The sequence below is a fragment of the Euprymna scolopes genome, chromosome 40 (genome assembly GCF_053919585.1).
Source record: "Euprymna scolopes isolate OS-2025 chromosome 40, ASM5391958v1, whole genome shotgun sequence".
Taxonomy (NCBI): Eukaryota; Metazoa; Mollusca; class Cephalopoda; order Sepiida; family Sepiolidae; genus Euprymna; species Euprymna scolopes.
Genome location: NC_136521.1, coordinates 56151155 through 56172332, shown reverse-complemented (window position 1 = coordinate 56172332; position 21178 = coordinate 56151155). Strand labels below are relative to the sequence as shown.

At 32.7% G+C, this 21178-nt stretch overlaps 1 protein-coding gene across 2 annotated transcripts in view; it reads right to left on the bottom strand.

The window, feature by feature from the left end:
• Window positions 1–21178, bottom strand: part of LOC145265583 (meiosis inhibitor protein 1-like) — a 768286-nt gene that overhangs the window by 647362 nt on the left and 99746 nt on the right. For both annotated transcript variants that reach the window (XM_080121585.1, XM_080121586.1), the window contains exons 5-6: window positions 15020–15128; window positions 9688–9891 (exon numbers count right to left, since the gene is read on the bottom strand). In XM_080121585.1, the coding sequence (XP_079977711.1) occupies window positions 9688–9891; window positions 15020–15128 (313 nt within the window). The remainder of the gene's footprint in view (window positions 1–9687; window positions 9892–15019; window positions 15129–21178) is intronic.

The window sequence follows — 21178 nt, the reverse complement described above, 5'->3', positions numbered from 1 at the left end:
TCTTGCTCCTAGACAAGGTTCAAAAGAGAGTCACCAACCTAATAGGTCCTGAACTGTCATCCAAGCTTCAGCCTCTGTCCCATCGATGAAATGTTGCATCCCTCTGCCTGTTCTACAAGTATTTTAATGGTGAATGCTCTGACAAACTGCAAGCACTTGTATCTCCTCGACATAAATATCACTGGCAAACCTGACTAGCAGCTAAATCCCACCCCTACACAGAGATCCCTAGATGTAAGAGAGCTTTCCACTCCAATAGTTTCTTCCCCAGAACTGCTAGACTTTGGAACTCCCTTCTCGCCAACTTCTTCCCCAACTGTACTGACATGCAGAAGTTCAAGTGTAATGTGAACAGACATCTTTCTGCCCAACTCCCTACATAGTACCAGTGTAGTTTATGATAGTAGCTCCCTACATCAAAGTGGCAATGTGCCTTGTTTGGGGTGAAAATGTAATAAAAAAATAAATAAATTTTTTTTTAAAATACCTATTTTATTGATGTTAAATGTTTATCTAATAAGCTCTGTGAATATATCCTTTAGTGATGGAATGATTCCAACATTTTCCCAGATTCTGATACAATTACCAATTCCGATTCTTTATAAATCTCTGAACATCTAACTATTTTTATTTTTTCTCCAATTACCAGAAAAACACATTAAATGTGTAGATATTTTTCTAAATGGAAAAATTAAACTCGTAGGGGAATAAGCTATCGATTTTAGCGTTAGTGGGAATTTAAAATCAATAAATATTTATCATTTTATTATTATTACCAGCAGTACAAGATTTTGCTTTAAACAGAATCAAATAAAAAAGACAAAAGAATTATTTTGGCATCAGAAAAAAAGGCACAAATTTTGCAGATTCCAATCCCCACAAATGTTCCGATTTTCCGATTAATCGTCCTAACACTAATATCTAGATATTTAATAAGAATTTTACTGACAGCAAGGGTAATCTATTTCCAAATGAATTCCTTACATGAGAAATGTTCTTTTTATTAAGCAGATGCTAGCAGTTATCTCCATCTCTTCCCTTTGAGAGTGAATTGGGTCAATTAAGGGAATGATTAAATTAGTGAGGAAAAGAAGGCAACTTAGTTCTATGTGGGTGTGTGGGGAAGGAGATAGAATCTACATCAGCAGGGTGTAGGTGACCTATGCTAATTGAGTGTGATTGGCTCACAATTTGATTACATACTTAACCAATGGAATAGGTTACTAAGGGTCGAAGTATTAAATTAATTGCCATGAAATTTTGCAATCTGTAGCATATATATATATATATATATATATATATATATGGGGCTACATTATAAAATCCTTTTCTTTGTTTGGTGGTGTTAATGTTTGAAATTAAAGCAGATTCAATAAGTCTCCGTTTTGCTCTATCTGGGATGGATTTTAAGATTTTTGCACGTCCAAAGCCGAAAGAGTGGCCATGTTCGACACAGTGGGAAAAGAGTGCATTTAAGGGGTTGGCATTTCTTATGTCCCTTTTATGTTCGCTTAGTCATAGGTAATATAATAATAAATGAACAAAACATATATATAAATATATATATATATGGCGATTAAGCTACACTAAATATTCCGCGTTTCATCCACTCTAGGATTCTTCAGGCTTATGCACATAAGCCTGAAGAATCCTAGAGTGGATGAAACACAGAATATTCAGTGTAGCTTAATCGCCATATATATTTTATAAATTACTAACTAGCTCTACCTATGTATTGAGCACTTTTGAAGTAAATACTTCAAGTTTACACATAAATTTATAATTTTGTATATTAATTTTATGTGAGTAAATGAAGCAGTTATATATATATATATATGTATATATATATATATATATATATATATATTATAGCTGTTAAAAAAGGAAGACAGAGTTGTTTTTGTATTCCTGGTAAAAAGAAGGACGGAGGGAAAACATTTAATGGAGAAAAAATAAAAAAAATAAAAATTAAAAAATAAGGGGGTAGAGTCAGCCGGCCGGGTTTCGCCCTCACTTTTCAAAGCCGAATCGAGGCTTTTTTAAAAAATTTTTTATAGGAAACAAATTCAAATGAGGGAACGATTAAAATAAAATCAAACTATCGAAAAAAAAAAAAAAAAAAAATTGGGGTACGACTAAAATAAATCTCTAGTCATGATAATTATACATTATGTCTGATAAAAGCCCGGCAATTGGCTGGTGAAAGTAGGCACAGGATAAGCAAAGAATCTGAATTATTAGCAGGCAAACTTAAAAAATATGCAGTAACATCAATTCCATGCATTAGCCTGATGAATCTTTACAAGGATGACATGCAGAAAATGCTGTGTAGCTTAATTGTTAAAAAGCTTACTGACTATAAAAACGCTAGACTACTCGATCAAATTAAGCAAAATTTTTTTTCGAAGATCTTCAGTTTAAAACGGATACGTACAATATAACCTTTTTTTTTTTTTTGATATTTTAATTTTTTAATGTGTTGATTAAACTGTACAAGTACCTTTTTATTTTTTAATCTTACCGTGTTTAGTACGAATCCCCTATTAGGAATTTTGTCATGAAATTTGAAAACCAATTAGAAAAAAACAAAAAACAAATCTCACTTATGGTATGAAATAAACTAGTCCATTAGTTGTCTTAAAAATAAAACTTCAACATGATGCATTTCAAACATTTTTTTCTAAATATTATGCGTACTCCAAGTACTAAGTAAATTAATTTTTTTTTTCTTTACTTGGAAGTCACCACTTATCAAGGTCTGAAAGTCACTCGAGGATAAGGGTTAATGAATGTAAGGTGGTAATGTAGTAATCGTTAATGGTGTAAGTTGGATAGAATTTGATTATTTACGGCTCAAGAATTTGTTTACATTGGATTTGAAAGCTACCATGTTGTATTCAACCAGGAAGCAGGACAGCGGAAAAGTGTTCCACAGGCAGCAAATTCTGGGAAAGAAGCTTTGTTCATGGAAAGTGTTTAGATTTAGGCACAGATAGAGAGTGGGGGAAATCATATATAGTGGTTGTAGCTAGTCAAGTGGGTTTTTGTTGTGAAAGTTTGGCAAGAGGAAACCATAGATTGGTGTTCAGTCGAACACTTGCCATGAAAATAAAGACAGAGCAGAGATAGGCTTGTAACGTCTCTTTAGTGGGAAAGAAGTTGCAGGGAAGAGAAAAGGGCATCACCTACTAAGTTTCAAGCAAGTTTTGAACTCTATCAAGACTGGATAGGACACGCCGAGCAACTCCTGCCCAGATGTGGCAACAGTACTTGATGCACTTTATTATTTTCATGTGTTAAAATGATAATTCTATATTGATTTCTTTTTTGGTACGATTATTTTTTATATAGCCTCTCATAATTTTTACATCGTCTCTAATAATGTTAAACACTTTTCAGCAAAAGTAAAAAAATTTCAATAATGCTGATATTTAAAAGCTAGTTGCCAGCAGCAGCAAACACTGTGGCTCTCAAATGTTAGTTTGGAATGAGTTTTGTGAATTATGTTTATCTAAACAAAAAAAATACTTTTTCTGGTTAAAATTGTGGTTTGGGGTTCTTTAAGACATAAATTTTCTTCAGTAAATATTGTTTTTCAAATATACTTAACTTTCGAACTTTAATTATAGTAATAAATAATTTTTATAGCTGCCAATTAAAAAAAAAAAACTAAATAAGATTCTATTCTTTTAGGTGATTATGTGTGAATACCCTAAAAAAATCTTAGTAGAAAAACAAAGGTACTTGTTTAGTTTAATCAAGACATTAAAAAAATGAAAATATATATAAAAAAAAAAGTTATATTGTACTTACTCGTTATGGAATGAAGTTCTCATAAAAAAATTTCACTTAATTTGATCAAGTAGTTTTTTTGTTTTTTTTTTCTTTTTTTACAGAGGAAAATCAAATATCGATCGTATCTCGGCCATGTTGCCTATTTCGCTGATGAGGAGGAGGTGGGGCGCCATGGGAGATAATTTCATCACCGCTTAAAGTTTGTCAAAATTTGACTAGATTATTTTGAAACATGGGCAGAAAAAATATCTAGATAAATATTTTAGTTTTTTTTTCACTTATTTTAATGAGTTTTTCTGTCCTTTTTTTAATTCCCTTTTCCTTTTGTTAATCCTTTTTTCGCTGTCAGAACCCCCCACCCCCTCCACGGCCATGAAACAGGCAAGATGGCTGTGAGACGATTGAACTCATAAAAATTTGATTTTCTTCGGTAAAAAAAAAAAATACTTGATAAAATAAAGTAAAATTTTCTTTTGAGAACTTAATTCCATAATGGGTATGTACAATATAATTCATCAGACTACTGTTCTCATCTTGAGTGTCATTTTCACAACGTTTCACTTGATATAACCTCCGACCTTCTTTAGGTGTATCTTGTTGAACTTGGATGGAATTTTGTGCGAACTCTGGAATTTGGATGGATTTTCATGCAGAACCCTTTATTTACTTCACAGGGGTAGCGTACTCTTGTTGCGTCAGCCATGACTGAATAGAGGTCCTAAGTAATTGTATTTTTCATGCGCCCACTCTGAGGATTGAACCTTCAACCTTCAGGAGAATATCGCTTTTTACAATTGATTTTCCCAAGTACTCTAACCACTATGCCACGGGTCATGTCTTATAGAACAAGAGCACAGCAACCCCGTGAAGTAAATAAAGAGTTCTGCTCATAATTGCGTTCAAAATCCAGAGTTCAGCAGAAACATTCCCGAGTTCGACAAGATACACCTGAAGAAGGTCGGAAGTTACATTGACCGAAACGTGAAAATCACACTCAAGATGAGAACAGTAGTCCAATGAATCCAAATAACCAATCCTCATCTAAAAAATTCAGAAACCTTTTTTATAAGTTTCATATCAATTACATAATCATTAAGAAAAATACAACAGCAAGTGCTCGACTGAGCTTTAATCAATTATCCTCATCCTTGCTTAAAACATCTACATGTCTAGCTACAACCACTGCCAACAATTTCCCCTACTCTATCTGTACCTAAAACTAAATGCAAATTCTATGCTTGTATATTTTTGAGATGAGGATTGATAATTATTTTTTTGTATTATTTGGACTATTATTCTCATCTTGGTTGTTTTTTCCAGAACGTTTCACAATGCACTTGAAGATGATCGGAGGTTACATCGGCCGAAACATTGAAGAATAAACAACCAAGATGAGAATAATAGTCCAAACAATCCAAATAATAAAATAATTACAACATGGCAATTATCAAATCCAATGTAAACAACTTCTTGTTGAGCAGTTTTCTTAGATAATCAAATTCTAGCCCATTTCAAACACTACCAGTCACTACGCTATTGTCTCGCTGAATACCTGACACTCATTAATCCTTATCCTCGAGTGGCAATTGGGCCTTGATAAGTATTGATTCCCATGTAGAAAGAAAATGTAAATGTTACAGTATAAATAGTTTATGCAGCACTATTATATATAACACAATCACGTTGACACCAGTTCTCGTTAGATCACCAAAGTTAAGCAAAATTGAGCCTGGTCAGTACTAAAATGGGTGACCAATTTAGGAATTCCAGGCAGTGTATGTAGGAAGACATCCGACACCTCCCTGCAAGAGTTGCAAAAACCTAACATCTTCATACCCCCAAACGGGAATATACATGTGACTGGGGACCACTTGTGAATTTCACACTCCCATGAAACTTCCTCCTTTGGAGGAAGCCGGTTTAACCCACATAGGGTTAGTGCCACTTCCATTTTTCCATAAATAATTTATAGCAGAATTATCTTTCATTAATTCTTGTGAGATATTAAACTAAAGTGTTAAATTTGAGAAAAGAATAATACAGATTTGGATTCTCAATTTGCCAGATGTAAGAGAAAGAGAAAGGGGGGGGGGATAGATAACAAACTCAGAATAAGTTAAATAATTGCTAAAACAGGAATTTCTTATGCCTTGTTGGGTGTATCATCATTATCATCATATTCAGTTTAATGTCCATTTTACCACGGCCACCGAGATAAAACAACCCACTTACTGCTATATTTTGTTAGATTAAAATGATCCCAATGTGCAATTATAATAATTATCCAAATGGAGAATTGTTTTTTCTCTTTAGGAGATAATAAAAAAACATGCACTTTGGATTACTTTCATAAAATTACCACAGCTGCAATCTAAGGCAATGAAAAATATTTTTATGGCCACGTGCTTGAACAACGGAAACTTAAATTCACCTTTACCTACATGTTGATCTGGTAATGACGTCACGGCGTCATATTCATTGGCTTACTCTCTCGGTAGCCGTGGTTTTACATGCTGACATCTGTCTGATGATTTATAGAAATTTACTTCAAAACTGACCTATCTCTGGCCAGGTCTTTATTTATCCCTGTCTCTCAATTTAATCTTTATCCTCTTAAGTTCTTTGGTTAGATGTTGAACAGCTGATTGGTTTATTGTTTTTGTTAAACACCCATTTTCGGGTTATTTAATGGTGAATCTAATAATTTGGCGAAAAGGTTTTATGCTTCAAGTTCTTTATATCTTCAAATATATATTCATGTTTTTTTTTTGTTTGATTGATTTGAAGAAAGAAAACTTACTTTTGATTTTGCAGAACATAATTTTGCAAAGGGAAAAGACAAAAAAAAAAAGAAACAAGATTAATGCTGGATACATTTTTGGTCAGGATTGGTTGGTTGGTTGTTTTTGTTTTACTGCATATCAACCTTTTTCAGGTTATATAATGTCGAATCTAGTTATTTTGAGGAACGATTTTTAATGGAGTATATTTTTTTTTACGTCAGATTCTATTTAACCCATAGTTGGGACCTCCGGGTCAGAGTGGACCTGGGAGCAATGGCAATTAAAGGGTGGCTCCACACTCCCCAAAGCCCGCAAGGGTGAGCCTCACCATCGGATATAGTTTTAGGTCATATCCAGAACCTTTTGGTCAGGAAGCCAGCGTCTTCAGACAGCCTGGTCTGGTAGAATCAGATGCTGTAACAAGTATTCCGACTCCAGGCCAAAGTGGATCTGGGAGGAATGGTAATTAAACCCCAAATGGGGCCTCACTCCTGGATGTCTTTTAAGGTCATACCCAGGACCAGCACAGGTGAGTTAATAGAGTCAGTTCACAGGGGAAGACCAAGGCAAATATAGGAAGAAGTGGTAAGGCTGGTTCAGGATGATTTAAGAAAAATAACATAAGAATCAAATGCTGCTTAACCATTCAAAAATTACCAACATGATTCAGCACAAAGTTTAAGAACGAACCAATCAAGATAAAAACCAACACGTTTGTTAACTGTAAGAGTTCCTCTCAGATAACATGAGAGCTCTATATCGGTGCCTAAACCTAAACGTGGATTCCATCAACAAAGCTTCTTTTCTAGAACTTACCGTCTGTGGAACTATTCCGCTGGTCTGCTTTATAATATTGTCATTTTAAAGTCCAATGTAAATAAGTTCTTGTTGAGCAGTCCCCACAAATCTGATTTATACCAAATTTCCATCACAAACGTTTGCTATACTACTATCCCAATGACTAAAATATACACATTAGCCCTTATCCTCAAGTGGCTTCTGTGATTGATATGTGGTAATCCCCTTTGGAAAAAAAATTTTTTTTTTTAAATAGAATGTTGAAGGCAATGGTGAGCTTTCAAACAAAAACATAACTACTTAAGAATGCTGGAAACAATATAGTTAAAATGTACATCTACACACATTGGACTCGCATGCAACAATAGACATTAAAGCAATTAAGTCTCAGGGTAACTATTTTTTTTAAATTTTTACTATTTAGTTAAAACTTTGAATAATGACTAAAAAGGAGTTAGAATACACAAGTTGAAAGGAACAAGTAATCTATGTAAATCTCACCTGTTGTTTGTGTGAATGTATGTATGTATGTTTGTATGTATGTCAAAAACTTGACAGATGCGACAGATCCTGATGAGATTGGTATCGTTTTAAGCTTGACATCTCGGACGATGAATATTGAAAAATTGGTCAAATACATTCATTCCTTCACCCTCAACTGGTCAGTTTTCTACAAGGAGGGATTGGTTTTTGTGTTGCCATTTTCGCAAGTTATCGTATCAGTTGAACTGGCTACACTTAATTTCAATGTTCAAAACTTCCAGTTGGACGATGGAAACATCAGCTAAAACGTCACATTTCTTTTCATCTGTTTTTCTCCTTCGTGTTATGAGTTCAAGCCTGCCTATCATTTTTTTTTCAACACCTCTGCCTGTTACATGGAAAAGAGCTGTCCCCTTTCCATGTAAATAAGAAGAATATTAGATAAGTGAAAATGAGATTGAATCGAACCCTGTAGGCAACGTTAAGAAATGGAATGTTAGAAATTAAGTCTATTGTTAATTCTTTTAGAAATCTGAATATTAAAAATGTCAGTAAAAGAATGAACGATGCAAATTAAATTATATTGTTTAAAAATAGATTAGATTAGAATTGAGGATTCTTTTGTTTGTCAAGAGTGTGTTGGACAAAAGCCATATGAAATTAGTCACATTTGAAAACACACTTCTGACATCATAGACAAAGGACATTTCTCCATATAAGATACTATGGGTTCGGATTTTAGTCAGTCAGTCAGAGAGTTAAGCAGTCAAGAGTTGACATAGAGGAGAATCCCTTAGAGGCGAAGAGTAGAAGATTAACTATATAGATCCAAGTTTGAATTCCTGACGTCATCGACCGGCCGATCAGATGAATAAAGAAATCATCATTAAGTTGTAACTGTTGTCTTGTCTCACATCCTTCATCACAAATGAAAGGTAATTGTGTTTATCATCTTATAATGAACATTGTGTAACCCTTTGAAGATTATGTACCTTCCCTCCTCTGTGTTAAGTACTGCATTATACATCTCTCAGTCCATGTTTAATATGAAACCTCCAAGAATGGTCGCAGTCGTCATAAGATAATATGTATAAATGTCTCCCTCATTATCGTCATCTGTTCTGAGTCTCCGTATTAAAAAAAAAAAAAAAAAAAATGTTCTTGGCCTTCGGGACAAGATCAAAGTGTAGTATCTATTCTTCAGATGCTGCACTTCTATTTCTTGTTCTCTTTCGGTGGAGGAGAAATCCTTCACGACTGAGACAATTTTTATTTTTGTACCTTTTCTCCACGTTAAAAAACGACCCTGGTGTCTAACTCTGTCCCGTGGGGAGGCATAGTAAATAAGTATATTATATATATTATATTAATGTGCTACTGTTGTTTTTACCCCCCCCCCCCCATATTACTAAAACTTTTTTTTTTTTTTACCCCATTGTTCCTTACTACAACACCTACACATACTCGGGTAACGCTGGGTGGCCCTGCTACTGTTGGTTTTCAGATCCATTAGTTAATTAATAAGTAGTAATAATTTATATAAGATTGCATGCAGTTTGATACCCGACTTATCTTCCTTGCTTTCAATTTAACTCTACTATTTCAAAATAGAAAATGTTGGATCAGTGAAAATCTATGATTTTTTTTGTAAAAAATAGATTTAGCACATATTCTACTGGATCATTTTTCATAAGTAACAGTGTTCTTATTTGAAATGTATTTGTTTGAATTTTCCATCATACTGCAGAAGCACCGCAGATATATATATATATATATATATATATATATATATATCTATATCATAATTAATTTAAATGTGAATACTAACCAATAGTAGTTGTCAACAAAGTTGTCTGTTCTGACGTTGACAGTATCACAATAACAGCACGAGTGAGTTGTTGCTGAAGTTTAGGCATCAGTAAGTAATCTGCATCAGACTCTTCCATTAGTTGGATAAAAATGTACACAACCGCCAACTGGACATCTTCACTTGGATGATCTAAGAATTTTCCCAGATTAGTAACAATTCCTCCTAGAAAGAAAAGATGAAATAATCATCAGAAATAACTTTTTTTTAATAAATTTTAATCAATATATATATATATATATATATATATATATGAGCGAGAGAGAAATAAAAAGGAACAAACAGAGTTATGTGTTCATCCAGAGTAAGTCTCGAAATAAAGACGAAACGTTGATGAACACGTAACTCTGTTTCCTTTTCATTTCCCTATTTTGTCGGAATACTAGAAAGAAAAGAGGAAATAATCAAATTTTTTTAATAAATTTTAATCAATTTATATATATATATATATATATATATATATATATATATATATACAGTAATGTCCAAAAGTTAAGGAACGGTCGGTCGTTTTCTTTTAAATGACTTCTAACTTTATCTATAAAAATGGGAAAATTTTTGGGGGGTGAATTTTCCAATGGTAGTTAAATAAAAAAATTTTTTTTCATTTTTGATTTTGAATATATATTAGTTTTTTTACATATAAATAAATTTAATTAAATTACAGGTGTCCAAAAGTTAAGGAACGGGGGAAATTATTTATGAAAAAACAAAGAATCCTTTCAGTATTTAGTGAAAAGTCCCTTATTTTCAATCACACTATGCCATCTTTTGCTGCAAGACAGAACCAATCATTTACATGTTATTGGTGAGATATTATTCCAGGATTTTCTTATACATTCTCATAAATCGTCAAGAATTTTTTTTTTCTGTAATCTTATCAACAATAATTTTCCAAACATTTTCGATTGGATTAAGGTTGGGTCTCTGAGCTGGCCAATCCATAACACAAATATTGGATCTATTTAGCTCTTCTAAAACTATTTTTGCTTTATGTCAGGGTGCATTGTCTTGGATAAAGATATCAGAATCAGGAAGATTATGAACCACATGTTCTCTAATCAATTCTCTGTACATTCGGGCAGTAACTTTTCCATGAATCCTCAAAAGAGGGCCAGTTCCTTTTGAAGATATCATATCCTATACCATTATACTGCTGTCCTCTGCAAATTTTTACTCTACTTTTAACGCACTTAGGGGACAGTCTTTCTCCATTTTTTCTTCTGACATGTGGTCTTTTGTCTAATCTGAAAAGATTGAATTTAGATTCATCACTAAAATTAACCTTTTCCCATTTTTTCTCGCCAAAACAAATGTTTTTCGGCGAATAACAATCTGGCTTTTTTATTTTTAATAGAAATTAAATACTTTGAGCATGGACTTCTTGAAAATAATCCAACTTCATTTAATCTTCGTGAGATCGTTTGTCGGAAAATCTTTTGTCCAGTTTCGGATGTAAAATCCCGGGATATCGAAGCCACAGTCTAAAGAGATCAGAATGAGATGATCGAGTGATTTTTTTATCCTCCCTCTTAGTTGTTATTCGGGGTCTACCCGATTTTTTTCTTTTCAGTCAATAGTAAATTTTTTTTTCTATTTTTAATAACCCGAAAAACAACGCTTTTAGAGCTTTTCAATATTTTAGCAATCTCCTCTATGGCTTTTTTTTTTTCATCATAATTGTCACAAATAAACTGTTTTTCTTGCATAGATAGCTTTTTCGAATATTCAGAGTCAACATTTTGTTAAGTTGTTATTAAAATTGCTAAAGTTTGTTTTAATTTTCCCCGTTCCTTAACTTTTGGACGCCTGTAATTTAATTAAATTATTTATATGTAAAAAACTAATATGTATTCAAAATCAAAAATTCAATTTTTTTTTTCTTTTATTTAACTACCATTATTAAACATTGGAAAATTCACAAATTCCCCCCCCCCTTTTCATGGATAAAGTTAGAAGTCACTCAATAAAAATGATCGACTGTTCCTTAACTTTTGGACGCTACTGTATATATATATTGTGTACATATCAAGTTCTCTTCAGCCAATACTCAGAGAGGAGTATTGGCTGAAGAGAGCTTGATACAGTCCTAATTATCGGGCTTGAAACTCACGGTACCAATGACTTATCTCATCTAACAACTTTCTGTACACAAAATACAAAATATAAATACTCTCTTATTTTTCGGATTTTCCTTTTAATTGAGCACTCTGTTGAATTTCTTTTTCATAAAAAAAAATCTAATCATATATATAGTGGTACTAAAAAGTCTGTACTTTCTTCTTAACCTATTATTAGTATTAATATGTATATATCCACTTAGAGTTTTCAAATTGTAAACTTTATACTCTAAACTTGACCCCGACCTGAACAAAACTGAGGGTGGGTCACACTTTAGTTTGAATAAATAACAATTGTAAGATACATTCCACTTTGTGAGAAGAACATTTATTATTGGAATGGCTAACCCAAAACTATTTTCTCCACAAAATTTCTGATGAAGAGAAAAATATTGTCTGAAATATATAAAACTTATTTGATTTGGTAATGAAAAATTAGGATTATTCAAGAGGGACAGACTAGAAGGGATGGCTAATCTCCCCTCATTTCACTACCTACAACCACTATAAACGGCTTCCCTCACTCTCTATCTGTGCCTAAATCTAAATACAGATTCAATGAACAAAGCTTCTTTCACAGAACTGCCCGCCTGTGGAACACTTTTCCGCTGTCCTGCTTCCTGGTAAAATCCAACATTATAACCCTAAAATCCAATGTAAACAAGTTCTTATTGAGCCGTTCCCACAAATAATCAAATTTTACACGATTAACGATTATTACACTACCACCTTACATTCATTAACCCTTATCCTCGAGCGACCTTCAGGCCTTGATAAGTGGTGACTCCCAAGTAAAAAAAAAAAAAAAAAATTATTTTAAATAAGATCCATTTCTTTCCTCCCGTTTAAAATTAATATCTTCAAATAAGTTACTTCAAAGGCTTATGAACATAAATGTCAACATCCTCTCTTATAAAATACACTCAAGTATTAAATGAGTATCTTGCTTTTAAGAAATGAAAGCTTTCCTATCTTTAAATTCTTGAAAAACAGCAAACGATTTGAAGAAAGCAGCAGTGTTCATTTGGCAACAAAAAAAAAAAAAATGAAATTTTTTTCTACATATAATTAGAGTGGAGGGCAGTGGCAGTTCTAGCAAAAAGCATTTTAGGCTGCAGTTCCCTCCACCACAAAACTAAAATCTAATTATAAAACTGTCTGTCTGTCTTCATATGTTCAAACTATCTCTTCCGAAACTAAAAGTCAGAGCGGCGCTATATGCCTCAAATAATGGGATTTTTTTTTATGAGCCATTCTTTTATGGGTCTTTAGCTGGTTAAAATAGTTTTTAAGTGGTCAAAAAGTGGTCAAAATTGAAAAAAAAAAAATCATTATACATTTTGTACATTCATTTTAGTTCATATGCGTGTTACATTGGTACAGTGGTAACACCACCAGCTTTGAATGTTAAAGCTTTCGGTTTGGATTCTAGCTGTTAGCACCCAAATTTTTTTTTTTTTTTTTTTAATTTTTTTAAAATTTTTTTTTTTACACAGTGATCACCACTTATCAAGGCCCGGAAGCCACTCAGGGATAAGGGTTATTGCAAGTACATTACGTTAGTGTGGAGATTTGATGAAGTGTTTACTTAAGGGGGCGGTTCATTAGGAATTTGTTAACATTGGACTTGAAGACATCCAAGTTGTAGTCCAGTGGGAAGCAAGCAGACGGAACAGAGTTCCACAGGCGTGCAGTTCTAAGAAAGAAGCTTTGTTCATGGAATCCGCGTTTTGATTTAGGCACAGATATAGAGTGGGGGAAATTTTTCACAGTGGATTCAGCTAGACGGGTGTTTTATTCTTACTTTTGAAATCACGACAAATCTGGACAAATTAAAATATTATATTTAAGCGTATTTTACGACTGCATGCAAGGACCCGTGGCGCTTTTTTTATTATTAGATATATACCTATGAGTAAAAGATGAACCAATAGCTACTACTTACGTATGCATATTCATAATGTTGTTTGACCGTCACCTAGCAAATTTGAGTACTTGGAAAAATCAATGGTAAAAAATGATATTCTCCTGAACGTTGAAGGTTCAATCTTCAGTGTGGGTGATCGAAAAATACAATTGTGAATTACTTTGGACCTCTATCCAATCATGGCTGACCGAACAAGAGCACGCTACCCCAGTGAAGTAAATAAAGGGTTCCGCTCAAAATCTGTCCAAATTCCCGTGTTCAACAGAAACATTCCAGAGTTCGACAAAATACACTTGAAGAAGGTCAGAGGTTACATCAACAGAAACGTTGTGAAAATCACACCCACGATGAGAACAGTAGTCTGATGAATCCAAATAATACAGAATTTCTTTTTTAGTTATAGTTTTTCTTTTTTATTTTCACTTGCGAACACCCCTTTTTTTAAAGGAAATCGTCTCAAAAGCCAATTGATGTAAGGAGCTTAGAAAAAGGTCAAAAGCTAACCAACTATAAATATTAGCTGGATTTACTGATCCAGAAAACAGCAATTCTTCCCACTTGTTCAGAAACGTCGCTCATGGAATGTGAGGAGTAAATGACAAAAATAAGGGAAGCAAAAGTTACAAGCCTGTTGAAACTAAACCCATGGTCCAGTTTCTACATCTCTTTGGGGGTTAGGGTTTTGGATTGCCTTTGTGTGCCTTGATGACCCCCCCCCCCAACCGGTCTTTTTCCAAACCTCACTTGTTACGTTAAAAAAGGAGAACATTTAAAAAAAACAGTGCCAAAAAAACAAACAGCCAAGAAAGAAACCAGTGACACTTTACATAAAAGGGAACATTCGAAAGAAACAGTGCAAAATAAAGAACATTGTCTGCCAAGAAGGATTGGACGAAAGGAGTAAATTGAAGATCGTCTTTTATAATTCTTCCCCACTGTTTCTACAAACCTTACTTCCTATACTGTTGATATGCTGATCACTATTTTTTTTTTTTTGGTTATAGTTTTTCTTTTTTATTTTCACTTCTGAACACTTTTTTAATGAAAATCGCTCCAGACAAGGCATGAAGCCACTTGATGTACGGAGTTTACCTGCAGAAGTTTAAATGTAATGTGAACATACATCTTGCTGCTCAACTCCCTGCAGTCCCCTGTTAAATACAATCCCAAATAGTAACCGTTTACATTCCAAGTGGCAATACGTTTGGGATGAAAAAGATTAAGAGAAAACAAATGTAAATCTCACCATAAAAATGAAAGAATGACTTCCGTAGTCGGTTGAATGTATTCATAAATCGACCAAGCAGAATTATTTGAGGTAAACACTTGTGGGCATCCAAGGAATTTTCATGGAGCTACATAATATTGAAAGAAAATTGAATTAAATCAACTGTAAAAAAAAAAAAAAAAAAACATAACAAAAACATACAAATATAAATATACTGGTACAAGTGTACACCTTCCATAAAAATGATGGGGAAAAATTATGCTTAGCCAACGTTTACCCTCACAATTTATATATAGTTATATTACTAAAATATTCATATAAAATTATACAATTAATTACATCAGTAATTTAATATAAATTATTATTAATATTGTTTCTGATGACTTAAAGAAAAAATATGTATTGTTACATTCATTTTATAGAATAGCAGATTCTGAATGTAAGAAAATTATAATTAATGATTATTATTCCATCATTTGTGCCTGTTTGACAGGATCAAAAGATTAAACAGTGGAATGTGGAAATGAGAATAAGTGGATTTTAAAAAATCATGCTTCACCAGTGTTTCCACTTACTATTTATCTAGTTATATTACTAAAATATCCATACAAAATTACATACAATTATATCAGTAATTTAATTTTTCATATATAAAGTATTATTTTATTACCATTTCTGATGATGTAAAGAAAAAATGGTTTCTGCAATTTACGGTTCATCAGTATGGTTAAATCTAACGAGATTCAAAACCAGAACCCCAGTGACTGAAATCCAGCGCTCTTACCATTGGGGAATGAAAACTTTACATATTTCATGCCTTTAAAAAGATAAACAAAAATCAATTATTTCAGAATTCAGTTTCTAAAATAAATCTATATATATACTACTAGTGGCATAGGCACCCGGCTTTGCCTGGGTGTAAAATACGCTTAAATATTATATTTTAATTTGTCCAGATTTCGTACATATTATTTTAGAGTTGTGATTTCAAAAGTAAAAAAAAAAAAAAAAGTATTTAGGTGTGATTAGCTAGAATCAAAACCAAAACTGAAGCATTCAAAGCTGGTGACGTTACCACTGTACCAACGTGACATACATACGAACCAATTAAAAAATTAAAAAAAAACTAAGATGAATGTACAAAAATGTTTAATGATTTTTTTAATTTTGACCACTTATAAACAATTTTAACCGGTTAAAGACCGATAAAAGAACAGTCTGTAAAAAATCCAATCATTTGAGGCCCCTAGCGCTGCTCTGCGACTTTTAATTTCGGGAGAGATAGAGTTTGAAATGATAGAGACATACAGACAGACAGACATATAGCTGTTTATATATTAGATTATATAAAAGTCACTTTGTATGAGTGAGTTTCTTCCTGATAGGTTCCAAAACAGCTGAGCCTATCTTTTGCAAATTTCACACAAAGGTAATTTATATGTATTGTACAGAAATTCATCTGGTAAGTATAGAAAATCGAAAAAAAATCCGATCTTAAAAATAGTCTTTAGAATTTTCACAGGGGAATATTTTACATTACACCGGTGTAATCTTGGCTAGTGTAACGTAACATAACTCTCTGTAATAATTCTATTTTTTTTTTATCTATAAGAGAAGAAAAACTATTTTTAAGATCGTCAAACCCAAATAACAGCTGACGTGATATTGTAAAGAAACAGACAGAATTTAATGAACGACATGATCATTAAAAAAATTTTTTTTGCGAATTAGTCCACCGCCAAAAATATTCCTCATAAAGTATACTATTCAATAGAGGATTGATTCTATAATAATACATATGCAATCTGCATAAATTAAAATATCATGTTTAAACGTATTGTATGACTGGGCAATGGCTAGGCGTCCAGCTAGTTTAACATAAAATGACCATCTACTTTCTAACCAGATAGTATTTGAATGTCATATATTAGTTTTATTTAAATCTTTCATGTAATTATGGTCTTCTTTTTTTCCATGTTGTTTTAGAGAGGCAGAAAGGCTTTTGCTACACGAGTTTAGGGTTAGCAGATGTCTTGTTATATACTTGTTATATACTCCTGAAACGCTATACAAGTTAAACAATGACGCAAAATTGGGTTATCATTTAACATTTAATTTATATTCAAAAATGATTTCGCATTCTAAATTCTAAAATAACTATTTTGTCTTTTTGTTTGCTTTCAACTTAAATTCTTTTAGAGTGTTCACATGTAATTGGCTTAAAAAAAAAAAAAGAAAATAGAATCTCATGTGTTAGGGATGAATGATTAAGCTGAGGGTTCTTATCTGCGAATTTACCTTATCTTTTCTATTTCGTGCCAGCATTTTTTTTCAGTGTATATCTTCATTTCTTTCTTTTATTTTCAAAAAGTAGCTAGCTCTTACTCTGTCTCTCTCTCTCTCTCTATATATATATATATACATACATACATACAGATATATATACATATACATACATACATATAGATATATATATCTGATATTATCTTTATTTATCTATCTCTTTCTGACCTATAAGTTTCAAAGCCTAGTTTTGAAAATAAACAAAACAGTTATTATAATACTTGTTTTAAACAAGATAACTTATGATGAGTGCACTTTTGTCAGTGCATAATAAGCTTCTTTTCCATGTATAAGTCAATTACCCTTTGTTCTTGTTTCCACTCCTTAGTACATTTTAAAAACCTCAATAGTTCATAAATTGTTGATAGTCCCCCTTTTTTTTTTCATTCACATTCAGCACTAACAAGACATATCTCCATTTGGATGTAAAGGCTACTATTTTGGACCATGTCTGGGAAAGATTAACAAGAAGTCGGTTTATGTTACAGTTAACCCTTTACTGACAAATTGTAGTTCAAAGTTGCCTTAAAAAAAACAAAAAAAACAAAAAAAACTTGTATAGGAAATATTTCTTACTCTTATGGCTTGTCAGTCAAACTGGTCTTTAAAGAACAAGTCTATGTATGGTTCAACATTTTGGTAATTTTTTTTTTCCTTTATCCCTTTCCCTTGAGTCAAGAAAAAAAATTCCTGATTAAAAAATTTATTGCATAAAAAAAATTCTGGCAGTAAAAGGTTTCCCAAAGTGGGCTCTATGGAGCCCTGGGGCTCCATGAGTGAGGATGAAGGGTTCCAGAAGCCCTTTCTTAAAGAGGACCAAATGCTTTACATGGAAAAATTAAATGACTGCAGCTATTTAATCATTTTTATACTAGAAAGAGATACGATACATAACGACAGATGTTAACGAGTTTCAGGATAGTTCATGAAAAAGAAAAAAAGAAATTTAACAAAAAAATGCAATAATCTTTTGATTAATCAAAAATAAAAAAAAAAATGGTTGTAAACATTACCATTAGTTAAGTGTTAAAATTTGAAATTACTGCTTTTCGTATTTATTTTAGAAATTATCTTGTTAGTGCTCAGTGAAAAATCTTTGCCCTGCTCAGGGATTTTGAAGTTTGGGAAACACTGGTTTAATCTATATTACAGTTAGAAATCATATCTACACCTTAATCCAAAAGCACACCACTGCAATATGTAGTGTCAAATGCTGATAAAAATTATTAACTTTCCCCGGAGAGGTTATCAATAATTGATAATACTTTATCCTATCAAACTTACTTACTACAAATATTTCTCCTCATCCATACACAAAACATTAATTGATAGGTGTAACAATTGTCGGTATATTCATTCCGCTAATAAAATAGAAAAACCAGAACATCAGTGTATGCAATGTATGTAAAAGTAATTACTTTCATAATAGAAACAAACATAAGACTGCGATAAAAATCAGGAAAATGGTTTAGTAAAACTCCTTCAATAAGTAGGAACTTCAAAGAAGGTAGATAATGAAGACATTCAGAACCCATTATATGTTATTAAGTTTACAAAGGTTCTTACCATTTAATTATTTCTATATTACAATTAATTAGTGATGGGACGATTCCGATAATTTTCCCAATTCCGATACAATTATCGATTCTGATTTTTTAAAAAATGTTTAACTATTTGGCTATAGAGGTGTTTTTTTATTTTATTTTTGTACTAATCTGAGTGCCCGGTGTTGCTTGGGTGTTTGGAGGTGTGTGTTGAGCAAAAAAAAAAAAAAAAAAAAAAAAAGTGGTAGTAGACAGGCAGGCTCGAACCCGTGACACAAAGGCAGAAAAGAAAGTAAAAGAAAATCTTACATCTTAGCTGTCCATGATGTGACCGGAAGTCAAAAGCGTTGAAATTAACCAAAGTCAATCCAACCAAAAATAGATCGACCCCCACCTTGTACAAAACGGCCAAGTTAAGGGTGAAGGAATTAATATTTTTGTCCAATTTTTCGATATTTGTTGAGCTTCAAAATGATACTGATCTTGTCAGGATCTGTCGCCTCTGTCAAAAGTTTTTGCGATACATACATATATACATTTAAACAGACAAGTGAAATCTATGTAATAGATTACCGTAAAACCCATCTACTATATGCATACATAGGAGGAGGGAGCACACATTACACGCATCAATGTTTACTTTGTTTCCTCATTGTGAGATTATATATATATATATATATATATATACACACACCCCAAAATGGTTTCTTCTGTGGAAAGCAACCATTTATTAAGTCACCTGACAAGGATTCTGGTTTTAACAAACCATTTATATGAAACATTAGCATGTCCAGCGAGGATCTAAGTATTGGTAGTGAAAGGAGAGAAACTATGTTTTATTATATTTACCTGTTTTTGCACACTAAACAAGCTTGTTTGTGACATCTACTTGTAGAGTCAACTGTTAACATTTTGTATTGCTTCTTTATTAATTTTAGATGCACCCATGCATCGCTAAGTGGCTTCGTCTGTTGATCCATCCATCATGAATAAATCTGAAATTAGATCATCTTTAGAAAATTTCTGGTCACTTTCTGCCAGATCCTCAAGTGAAGCAGTTTGAAAAAAAGCTCTTCATCTCCAATACTCTAATGGGACGGAGATAGGCTAATAATGTGAGGTAGCATAAAATTTGGATCTTCTATTTATAATAAGCAAAAACAGAGGAAAAAGCAGCTACATGAATGATTTATAATATTAAACAAAAGAGACATAAAAACATATGATCATGGCTATGAAAAAGAATACCTGAACAAAGAAATAAAATTACAACTAAATCCACACAAAACATTGTTATTAGAATGGGCTATCTATAAAAAAAAACAAGGGTTTATGTCGAGAATTCCTCCTACATTAAAAAACAAAAATAAAGAAAAATCTGTAGGATGCATATATCCGTGACGGAATAAAAAATATCATCTTCCAAAAATCATGTAAATTGACCAAGTGATTTTATTTGTAAATAAGTGATTTTATTGTAAATAAGAAAATTAGATTTTATTAGTAATGGAAAAACTACTGTCCTGTCTGCCATTTTGAAAACAATCTAGGAAAAAAACAAAAACAAAGGGAGATAACTTAATTGTAATCTATATATAAAAGCGAAAATGTGTGTCTGTATGTATGTTCGCTTTTTGTGTATGTCTGCAAAAGGATTTTTTTCGGCAGCTTCTCGAGGCTGTCACTCATTTTTAAAACTTTTTATATCACGTCGAAATCATAATATCTACGAGTTACGAACAGGAGTCGCGTATGTATTTGCCCGACTTTCAAAAGCTAAATATTCAACATTTTTCGATCGGCGCGTGTAGATTCACCTTTTACGTATAATAAAAGCAAAACTAATACAAAGGTTGTTGCATCGTTCCCAGCGCAATCGCCGGGAACGTCCAAAAGCAATCAGCTTTGATCAATGCGTTTTTTTCCTTATATCAGACAATTGCTATTCAATTTGGACAATCCCCTTTCAATAGGGAGCTGGTTCCCCCCCCTCCCATCATCTTGGGGAAGTCCAAACTGCTCTACAGTAAATGAAAAAACGGTCCCGCAGTGAAAAAAAGTAAACCAACGCCAAAAAACTGCCCCGTCATCGTAACGCTCCCGTGATGACCTCATTAAGCGGCCACCTGTCTGTCAATCAAACCTCCTTGACTTGACTCACTTTAATCGCTCTTACATTAACATTGTCGCCATAGCGCAGGTGTTCAGGCTCAGTCTATAGGCCTCAAGGTTCGGGTTCGAGCCCACATGCCACCAACACCCCATCTTTTTTTTTTTTTTTTTTTTTTAA